General features: G+C 37.3%; 1 protein-coding gene across 1 annotated transcript in view; it reads right to left on the bottom strand.

Moving 5' to 3' along the window:
• The window catches only part of LOC111159894 (phospholipid-transporting ATPase IB-like), a 197253-nt gene that overhangs the window by 55637 nt on the left and 129445 nt on the right, over positions 1-12171 (bottom strand). The window contains exon 30 of the mRNA XM_022522564.1: positions 11755-11938. Within this exon, the coding sequence (XP_022378272.1) occupies positions 11755-11938 (184 nt within the window). The remainder of the gene's footprint in view (positions 1-11754; positions 11939-12171) is intronic.

Genomic DNA, 12171 nt, shown 5'->3' with positions numbered 1-12171 from the left:
TTACAGGAATCAGTTCCCCACATCATATAATAAATAAAAAGTTAAAATTAAAAATGAAGGTTATATGCAGACTCTGCAGTGTTGGTGAGCTTCCTTACCCTCATATTCATACACACTTTCATAGCAGTGATTACCTTCTAACAAACAACAGGCATTACTGTATATTTTTATTTTCTACAATGCAAACTCTGTGAGAGTAGGTCTCATTGTTTAATTTACTGATGAGTCCTAAATACCCAGAAACATGCCTAGAATATGGTATTTGCTTAGTGGATATTTTTTGAATGAATGACTATTCAGGAGAGTTATTCCACAAAATAAAGTAATTCCATCATTTAATGACTCCTGGAATTAAATACTTACTTCAAAGTGGCACAAGTTGGTATGTATAAAAAACCTTAAACTTTTTTTTTTTAAAAATAGCATTTAAGATTTTGGATCATGAGAGAGCACAATGGGGAAGAAGATGCTCAATCATAAAAGGCAGTGCTAAATGAGAAATAAGTGAATTAAAGAAAGGTTTTTGTTTGTTATTACCCAGAACTTGATATTAAACTTGAGTCACAATAGTAAATATTCCTATTGCCTCAGTGTTTAGCTTTGCAGTTGTTTAAAGTCAGAGTTCCATTTCTTGGGATAATTTTAAAATATTAAGAAATTTGGGGAGAAGGAAGTGAATAATTTACACTTTTCAGAGAATAAAATGATCCAGGTTATGAGTTGAATGTTATACTGCTATACTCTGAGAAGGGAAAGTTGTATATTACAGAGGAAAAGACATTTCTTTGACCACTGCTGCAGAATACACATGAAAGGCTAGAGGCAGATGGGGCAGAAATGGGAAAATTTCAACTCACAGTTCTGGAGAAAAGATTCATTCTGCAAAAGTATAAAATGACACACATCATTGGCAGATTACCTTCTACTTCTTTGCAATCAAAGCCGCTCTTGGGTCAAAGTAAGATGGAGGGGAAAAACCACAGTGTGGCTTAAAGTATTATCATTGACATGAGATAGCCTTTTAATAGGGGCCTGAGCACAAATCAAATCAATCTCCTGCATTAGTGACTGTCTTGGTGTGGCACTTTGGTGGTGGGTGGAAGGAAGAAAAGAAAACTTGGAAGGTCTGCTCCAAGATGGTGACACAGGAAGACCCTCAAATCACCTCCTTCACAGACACATCAAATTTACACCTATTTATTCCTCTTGAGGGCTGACTGAATAGCTTCTGCACTATAAAAGATAAATGGAGACACAGTAAGAAAAGGAATACCCAGCCCTGACATTGCAAAATGCAGTGGGGAGCAACAGTAGTACTTAATGACCACAAGAAGATTCATATGTTCTGGGGTACAGAAAAAAAAGCCACAGTCTAAGAAGGCAACTAGAATATAAAGGAGCCATCCCCAGAACCCTCCCAAACAGCAGATGAGCCCCTTGAACTCTCTCCAGGTGAGAGGGGCTAATGAGTACCATGGTTTGTGTTCTCCCTCTACTTTCATAGTTACCAATAGGAACATGGTCTGCATGCCATAGCCAGCCTACTGCCTCAGCAAGCCCCAGGCCCTTAGCCCATACTAGCCCCAGACATCCAGAAAAACAAAACAAAACAAACCCCCTCACTTTAAAAGAGCAACTAGAATATAAAAGAGCCAGCCCTAAAACTCTGACAAATAGTGTGGGGGGCTGCTAGAAAACTCTAGGTTGGAGGGGCTGCTAGGTGCCACAGTTTGTTCCTTTTCCACCTTGATGCCCTAGCCAGTCTACCACATCGGTGAGTCTAGACCCCTAGCCCACTTCCGCCCAAGGTGGGCCCAGCATGGCACCACTGGGACAATCCAGGTCAGCACTCACTATCTCACTAAGGTGACATAGGAGCAAAGCACCCCAGAACACTCCTGGCCCACACTACTTTGGCACCGCACCACTCACCAGGGTATGTTCTGAGTAGAGTGCCCTGGGAACCCCTTGGGCTATACACACCTCAGCTCCAATCACCCTACATAGAGAGCCTAGGAACCTATGTCTTGAGCTTCCCTTGGAACCAGCCACCTGGTTCTACTCTACCCTGTGTAGAGTACCCAAGGACACCTGACTTATATGCACTTCAGCTTCAGCTGTCCTTCCAGGACACCGGGAGAGACTTAAGAACATCCTGTTATATGCTTAGTTCAGCTCAGGCCATCCCACCAGGGTGGCTCTAGCAAAGAATGCCTTGGGAATCTCATCCTATGCCAGGCACAGCTCCAGCCAGGCAACCAAAGTGACCAGGCACACGCAGTCTACATGAGGGACAACCATAAACATTCCTTTAAGCTTAGGAGAGTAGCTATTCTGCCTAATTCATAAAAACACAGAAAGCCAAGTAAAATGAGAAGACAGAGGAATATGCTCCAAATGACAGAACAAGACAAAAACCTCAAAGAGAGAGAGAGAGACAGACAGAGAGACAGAACTAAAAACAGAGATATCCAACCTACCTGATAAAGATTTTAAAGTAATGATCATAAAGATGCTTACCAGACTAGAGAGAAGAGTGGATAAACTCAATGAGACCTTCAACAAAGAAATAAAAAATATAAAAGAAGAACCAATCAGGGTTGAAGAATAAAAAAAAAAAAAAAAGTAGGGCGAGAAAAACTAGAAAACTAGAAAAAAATACAATAATTGAAATAAAAGATACACTACAGGGAAATGAAGGTAGATTAGAGGATACAGAAGAATGGATCAACAATCTGGAGGACAAAGTGATGGAAAGCACCCAAGCTGAACTATAAAAAGAAAAAAAGAAATAAGTATGGGTTAAAGGATCTCTTGGACAACATCAAGGGAAGAAACATTCACATTACAGAGGTTCCAGAGGGAGGAGAGAGTAAGAGGCAGGTAAGTTTATCTGCATAAATAATAACTGAAAACTTCCCTAACCTAGGAAAGGAAACAGACATTCAGATTCAGGAAGCACAGGGAGTTCCAATAAGACATCCACACAAAACACATAATAATGACAATAATTTTTCAGCAGGAATATTGCAGCTCAGAAGGTAATACCAAGATATATTCAAGGAAAGGAAAAAACGCACAACCAAGAATACTCCATCCAGCAAAGTTATTCAGAATTCAGGATGAGACAAAGAACTTCCTAAACAAAAATTAAAAGAAATCATCACCACCAAACTAGCCTTATAAGAAATATTAAAGAGACTTTTTAAAGTGGAAAACAAAAGGCCATAATTAGAAGTAAAAAAAAAAATTATATATATCTATATACACACACACACACACACACACACACACACATATGTATATATACATATATATGTATGTATATGTATATATGAAAGGAAAACTGTTCTAAGTTAAACCAAACATAAAGATCATGGGAGCAATCACTTGTAAACTAGTATGAAGGTTAAAAGACAAAAGTAGTAAACTCAATTCAAAAAAATTAGTTAAGGGGATTTACAAAATATAAAGATGTAAAATATAGTAAAATATGCATAAATTGTGGAGGTAGAAGAAAAAATGAAGTATTTTAAAATAAGTTCAGACTTAAGAGACCATCAACTTCATATAGTCTGCAATATACTTTGGATGTTATATAAAACTTCATAATAACCATAAACCAAAAAACTTATAACAGATACACAAGAAAATAAAGAGAAATAAAGACAAGCAAAACACTAAAGAAAATCACAAATCACAAGACAAACAGTAAGAGAAGATGAAGGGAATAGAGGAAAACTATAAGAACAACCAGAAAACAATTAACAAAATGGCAATAAGTAAATATCTATCAATAATTACTTTGTGTATGTCTAAATGCTTGAAGAAAGACATAAGGTGACAAAATGGATAAAACAAATAGGACTCATTTATATGCTGCCTGCAAGAGACTCAATTCAGGCTCAAAGGCACATATAGACTGAAAGTGAAGGGATGGAAAACGATATGCCATACAAATGGAAGTGAAAAAAAAAAAAAGCCAGGGACAATACCTGTATCAGACAAAATAGACTTGAAATCAAAGATTGTAACAAGTGACAAAGAGGGCACTACATAATGATAAAGAGATCAATAAACAAGAGAATATAATAATTATAGTTATCTATAGGAGCACCTAAAAAAAGCAAATATTAATAGACACAAAGGGAAAACTGACAGCCATATGATAAGTAGTAGGGTACTGTAACACCCCACTCACATCAGTGAATAGATCATCCAGGCAGAAAATGAATAAGGAAACGGTGTCTTTGAACAACACATTAGACCAGATGAACTTGACATATACAGAAAATGCCATTCCAAAACAAGAGAATATGCCTTCTTTTCAAGTGCACATGGAACATTCTCCAGGACACATCATGTGTTAGGCCACAAAAGAAGCCTAAATAAATTTAAGAAGATTACAATTATACCAAGCATCTTTTTTTTTTTTTACTACAACTGATATGAATGAAGCTACACATCAATTATAAGAAAAAAAAAAAAACAGAAAAAGCACAAACATGTGGAGGCTAAACAATATGCTACTAAACAACTCCTGAGTCAAAGAAGAAATCAAATAGGAAATTAAAAAATACGTGGGGGAGATAGTCCAAAATGGCAGACTAGTAGGAGATCTTAGTTTGTCTGGTCCCAGGAATTCAGCAAGATAGCTATGCAAACCTGCAAACTTAACCAGAGATCTGAAAAAAGATTAGCTGAAACTCTACAAATAGAAAAGCTGCCACTTTCTGCAAGAATGACAAGACAGAAAAATTCACCTCAAAAAAGAGAAAAAAAGAACAAGAGGCAGTACTGACTGCCAGGGACTTAATCAGTATTGATATAAATAAGATGTCAGAAGTAGAGTTCAGGATAATGATTACAAAGATACTAGCTGGGCTTGAAAAAAAGCATAGACAACACTAGAGGATCCCTTTCTGGAAAAATAGAAGAACTAAAATCTAATGAAGTAAAAATCAAAAAGGCTATTAATGAGGTGCAATAAAAAATGGAGGCTCTAACTGCTAGGATAAATAAGGCAAAAGAAAGAATTAGCGATATATAAGAAAAATTATGGAGAATAAAGAAGCTGAGAAAAAGAAAAACTACTGGATCATGAGGGGAGAATTTGAGAGATAAATGATACCATAAAGAGAAACAATATTACAATAATTGGGATTGGAGAAGAAGAGGAAAGTTGGGGTGGTGGGGAACAGAAGGTATTGGAGCAAATTATAGTAGGAAACTTACCTAACCCGGGGAAGGAAACAGACATTGAAGTCCAGGAGGCACAGAAAACCCTCTTCAAAATCAATAAAAATAAGTCAACACTTTGACTTATAATAGTCAATAATAGAAACTTGCAAATCTCAGAGACAAAGACAAAATCCTGAAAGAAGCTTGGGACAAGAGGACCATAACATACAAAGGTAGAAACACCAGACTGGCAGAAGACTTATCCACAGAGATCCTGCAGGCCAGAAAGTACTGGCATGATATATTCAGGGTGCTAAATGAGAAGAATATGCAGCCAAGAATACTTCATCCAGCAAGGATGTCATTCAAAAGAGGAGAAATAAACTTCCAGGACAAACAGAAACTAAAAGAATGTGTGATCACTAAACCAGCCCACCAAGAAATATTAATGGGGACCCTTAAAGCAAAGAGAGAGCCCAAAAGTAGCATAGACCAAAAGGGAACAGAGACAATATACAGAAATACTGATTTTACAAGTAATACAATGGCACTAAATTCATATCTTCAATAATTACTCTGAATGTAAATGGACTAAATTCTCTAATCAAAAGAGGGTATCAGATTGGATTAAAAAAAAAAAAAAGACCCATCCATATGTTGTCTATAGGAGACTCGTTTTAGACCCAAAGACACCTCCAGATTGAAAATGAGGGGGTGTAAACCCACTTATCATGCTAATGGATATCAAAAGAAAATTGTAGTAGCAATCCTTATATCAGATTATATTTTAAACCAAAGACTATAATAAAAGATGAGGAAAGACACTATATCATAATTAAAGGGCCTATCTAACTAGAAGATATAACAATTGTAAATATTTATGCCCCCAACATGGGAGCAGCCAATTATATAAATGAATCAATAACAAAATGAAAGAATCACATTCATAAGAATACAATAATAGTAAGGGACTTTAACATCACACTCACTGTAATGGACAGATAATCTAAGCAGAAGATCAACAAGGAAGCAAGGGCTTTGAATGACACACTGTACCAGATGGACTTTGCGGATATATTCAGAGCATTCCATTCTAAAGCAACAGAATACATATTCTCCAGAAGAGATCACATACCAGGTCACAAATCAAGTCTCAGCCAGTTCAAAAAGATTGGGATCATTCCCTGCATACTTTCAGACCACAGTGCTTTGAAACAAACTCAATCACAAGAGGAAATTTGGAAAAAATTCAAATACATGAAGGCTAAAGAACATCCTACTAAGGAATGAATGGGTTAACCAGGAAATTAAGGAAGAATTTTAAAAATTCACGGAAACAAACAAAAGTGAAAACACAACTGGTTTCAGTAAATATCATTCCCAATGGGGGAAAACAAAGCTTTTCCCTAAGGTCAGGAACACAACTGTTGTTTAACATAGTATTAGAAGTCTTAGCCTCAGCAATCAGACAGTGAAAAGAAATAAAAGGCATCTAAACTGGCAAAGAAGTCAAACTCTGACTCTTCACAGATGACATGGTACTCTATGTGGAAAACCCAAGATTCCACCCCAAAATTGCTAGAGCTCATATAGGAATTCAACAAAGTGGAAGGAGATAAAATCAATGCACAGAAATCAGTGCATTTCTATACTCTTAACAATGAAACAGAAGAAAGAGAAATTAAGGAGTCGATCCCATTTACAATTGCACCAAAACCCATAAGATACCTAGAAATAAGCCTAACCAAAGAGTCAAAGGATCTGTACTCAGAAAACTCATGAAAGAAATTGAGGAAGACATAAAGAAATGGAAAAATGGGGGCACCTGGGTGACTCAGTGGGTTAAGGCCTCTGCCTTCGGCTCAGGTCATGATCCCAGGGTCCTGGGATCGAGTCCCACATTGGGCTCTCTGCTCAGCAGGGAACCTGCTTCCTCCTCTCTCTCTGCCTGCCACTCTGCCTACTTGTGATCTCTGTCAAATAAATAAATAAAATATTTTTTAAAAAGACATCCAAATGGCCAACAGACCCATGAAAAAGTGCTCAACATCACTCAGCATCAGGGAAATACAAGTCAAAACCATAGCTCACCCCAGTCAGAACGGCTAAAATTAATAAGTCAGGAAATGACAGATATTGGCAAGGATGTGGAGAAAGGATTGGCAAGGATGTGCAACACTGTTGGTGGGAATGCAAACTAGTGCAGCCACTCTGGAAAACAGTATGGAGGTTCCTCAAAAGTTGAAAAAAGCTACCCTACAACCCAGCAATTGTACTACTAGGTATTTACCTCAAAGATACAAATGTGATGAGCCAAAGGGGCATGCGAACCCCAGTGTTCATAGCAGCATTGTCCACAATAGCCAAACTATGGAAAGAGCCTAAATATCTATCAACAGATAAATGGATAAAGAAGATGTGGTATATATATATACAATGGAATATTATACAACCATTAAAAATGAACTCTTGCCATTTGCAGCAATGTGGTGGAACTAGAGGATATTATGCTATACGAAATAAGTCAGAAAGACAATTTTCATATGATCTCACTGATATGCAGAATTTAAGAAAGAAAGCAGAGGATCATAGGGGAATAGAGAGGAAAAATGAAACAAGAAGAAACCAGAGAGGGAGACAAAGCATAAGAGACTCAATCTCAGAAAACAAACTGAGGGTTGCTGGAGGGGAGAGGTAGGGATAGGCTAGCTGGGTGATGGACATTAGGGAGGGTATGTGTTGTGCTGATTGCTGTGTGTTGTGTAAGACTGATGAATCACAGACCTGTACCCCTGAAACAAATAACACATTGTATGTTAATAATTCAAAAAAAAAGAACAGAGAGCTGAAAAATACCCCCAAACTTATATGGTCAATTAATCTATAGCAAAGGAGACAAGAATATACAATAGGGGAAAAGACAGTCTCTTCAAAAAGATGTTGGGAAAATTGGAAAGCTATGTGCAAAAGAATGAAACTAGACTGCCTTCTTACATAATACAGAAAAGTAAACTCAAAATGAATTAATGACATAAATGTCTGACTTGAAACCCAGGGCACTTGTGATGAGCACCAGGCATCATAGGTGATGAATCACTAAACTCTACACCTGAAACTAATATTACACTGTATGTTAACTGACTGGAATTTAAATAAAAACTTGATAAAAGAAAAAAACAAAGGCAGCAATCTCCTGGACATTGACCTTAGCAACACTTTTCTACATATATCTCTTCAGGCAAGGAAAACAAAAGCAAAAATAAACCGTGGGGATTACATCAAAACAAAAATCTTTTACACAGCAAAGGAAATCATTGACAAAATGAAAAGGTAACCTACTGTGTGGGAGAAGACATTAGGAAATATATTTGATATGGGGTCAGTATTCAAAATATATAACAAAGTTATTCAACTGAGCACCCCAAAACTGTAAATAATCCAATTTAAAAAGGCAGTGGTGGGGGGGGGAGATGGACTTAATAGGTGATGGGGATTAGGGAGTACACTTGTGATGAACACTGGGTAGTGTATTAAAGTGTTGAATCACTACATTTTACACTTGAGATTAGTATTACACTGTATGTTAACTAACCGGAATTTAAATTAAAACATTACGGAGTATTATGCCTCTATCAAAAAGGATAAATACCCAACTTTTGTATTTTGTACATAGATGGGACTGGAAGAGATTGTGCTGAGTGAAATAAGTCAAGCAGAGTCAATTATCATATGGTTTCACTTATTTGTGGAGCATAACAAATAACATGGAGGACATGGGGAGATGGAGAGGAGAAGGGAGTTGAGGGAAATTGGAAGGGGAGGTGAACCATGAGAGACTATGGACCCTGAAAAACAACCTGAGGGTTTTGAAGGGGCGAGGAATGGGAGGTTGGGGGAACCAGGTGGTGGGTATTGGGGAGGGCATGTATTGCATGGAGCACTGGGTGTGGTGCAAAAACAATGAATACTGTTACACTGAAAAGAAATAAAAAACAAACAAACAAACAAACAAAAACTTTTAAAAATGGGAGCGGACACTTTTCCAAAGAAGATATTTTTCCAAAGAAGATACACAGATAGCAAACAAACACATGAAAAGATTTTCAACATCACCAATCACCTAATTTGTACCAAACATCAGCTAATTTGCAAGGAAATGCAAATCAAAACAATGAGGTATCATCTCACACCTACCAGCATGGTTAGTATTCAAAAGGACAAGAAATACCAGGTGTTAGTGAGGCTGTGGAGGAAAAGGAACCCTCATTACAAACTGATGCAGCTACTGTGGAAAACAGGATGGCGGTTCCTCAAAATATTAAAAATACCAAATAATCTTGTAATCGCACTACTGTGTATTTACCCAAAGAAAACAAAAACAAACACTAACTTGAAAAGATATATACACACATTTATGTTCACTGAAGCATTACTGACAATAGCCAAAATATGGAAGTAACTTCAGTGTCCATCAATAGAGGAATGGATAAAGAAGATGTTGTGTGTGTGTGTCTCTGTGTGTGTGTGTGTGTGTGTGTGTGTGTGTGTGTGTGTGTAATGGAATATTAACCATAAAAAGGAATGAAATCTTGCCATTTGTGACAATATGAATGGACATAGTAGGTACTGTGCTCAGTAAAATAAGTCCAACGGAAAAAGATAAATACCATTTGATTTCACTTATAATGCAGAATCCTAAACCAACCAACCAACCAAACAACAACAACAACAACAACAACAAAAACAAATATTTCCCTGGATCCCCAGGACACTTGATACTGGCCAGCCTGATATGTCTGCACTGTTTAATAGCTCAAGGCTTATGTCACATATAATTGCTGAGATCACTAGAAGTATGGACCCCAATGGCATGTAGCAGTTTAGGACAGGATTAGGTGAATTTGGTGTGTTCGTTTTCTTATTTATAGACACAGGTGCTTTGATCATAGTTTACTGACACTTTCCCCAACTCAGATACTCTAGCACATAGGAGTCTTAGTTTTCCCTGCTATAAAACCAGAACACTTAATCTATGAGTAAGAAGGGCCTCAGAATGGATTTGATTCAAACTCTGGGGTAATATATGCTCTTCATCTATGCTGTGGAATCCTAGGAATCCATTTTGTTACCTCTCCCATTCCAGGCATCTGTTTACCTGTGGACAGGGTTCTAAATCATCTAGCTCCTCTGAGACAACCACCATAAAAATAGTCCCAGCAGGGATGACCTACTCAGAGTATGGGATTATTCCTAAGGAATGTTCAAGAGTTACAGGTGGCTCCTGAATTCAGCAAGACTGAAGAGTGTTATTGTTAGTTGCTCAAATATTAGATCCATTAAAGCTAATCTTAAAATATTGATTAAAATATTCTTCAACTGTCAGAATATTAATATGTAGAAGGAGGAGGTGTTCTTGTTGCACAGCCTAGGATAGTACATAAATATACAGAGCACACACAAGTACTTATGTGCCTTCCAATAAATGGTACAGTTACTGTGGAAGGCAGTTTGACAGTTTCTTATAAAACTAAACATACTTTTATACCTTTACTATATGATGTAGCAATTACACTCCTTGGTACAAATCCAGTGGAGTTGAAAACTTTAAAAAAAATCTGCACATGGATATTTATAGCAACTTTATTAATAATTGCCCAAACTTGGAAATAACTAAGATATTTTTCAGTAAGTGAATGGATAAAGTATTGTACATTCAGAAAGTGGAATATTATTCATCACTAAATAGAAATGAGCTATCAAGCCATATTACTAAGTGAAAGAAGCCCGTTTGAAAAGGCTACATGCTATATGAATATGACATTCTGGAAAAGGCAAAATCATGGATATAGTACAAAAATCAGTGGTTGCCAAGGGTTTGTGTGTGGAGGGAATGATGAATAGGCAGAGTGCAGTGGATTTTTAAGGCAGTAAAACTACTCTGTGTGATACTGTGATGGTGGATTCACCATCATTTCATTATACATTTCTCCAAGCCCATAGAATGTATAACACCAAGAGCAAGTCCTACTATAAACTGTGGACTTTGGGCAATGATGATGATGTGTCAATGTAGGTCCATCAGTTATAACAAATATGCCACTCTGGTAGGGGATGTTGATGATGGAGGAGTCTGTGGGGGAAGGCAGGGAATATATGGGAACTCTATATTTTCTGCTCAGTTTTTTTGTGAAGCTATAATTGTTCTAAAATATACAGTCTAATTTTTTTAAGTGCCTACCAAGAGGCATTGTCTCCTTTTAAAAAGTAGAAATGGGGATATTATAAGACTTTAAGAAATCTTCATTGAGAGACATCACAAAGCAAACCACACATTACAAATTGAAGAGACTGAGGGATTAGAGATTATGTTAGCAGAGCTATAGATTTTTGGTGGCATCAGTATGACCAACTCCATGACTGCTCAAGGAAAACTTTTTTTGCTGCAAGGTACATAAGAACAAAACTAAAGAAAACCCTATGCTGGTAGTTTCATATGAAAAGCAGCTTAAAGGGTAGGGTAGGCCTCAGGGGTAGACTTCAGACTTTCAGCATTCTCATGCCCACAGAACTGACCTGTGCAATGGCATAATCTGAGTTGTTGGTGGCCAGCATGCCCTCATTCCCACTGATTCCCACACCCACGTGGGCCATCTGGATCATCCCAACATCATTGGCACCGTCCCCAATGGCAAGAGTTATGGCCCCTACATGCTTCTTAACCAGGTCCACTATTTCTGCCTTCTGGAGGGGAGATAACCTGAAAAAGAAGACAGAAACGACCATTTTTTAGTGTTTTGTTTTTGTTCACCTTGTTCTAAAACCCTTTAACAAGTAGTCAACAACGATCTATACATAATCAACTTTATTTTTTAATTTTTTTAATTTTTTCAACTTATTTTCAGCATAACAGTATTCATTGTTTTTGCACCACACCCAGTGCTCCACGCAATCCGTGCCCTCTCCAATACCCACCACCTGGTTCCCCCAACC

Source organism: Enhydra lutris, unplaced genomic scaffold (assembly GCF_002288905.1).
Source record: "Enhydra lutris kenyoni isolate GAN:26980312 unplaced genomic scaffold, ASM228890v2 scaffoldscaffold71, whole genome shotgun sequence".
NCBI classification, from domain to species: Eukaryota; Metazoa; Chordata; class Mammalia; order Carnivora; family Mustelidae; genus Enhydra; species Enhydra lutris.
This window is presented reverse-complemented; position numbering and strand designations above follow the sequence as displayed.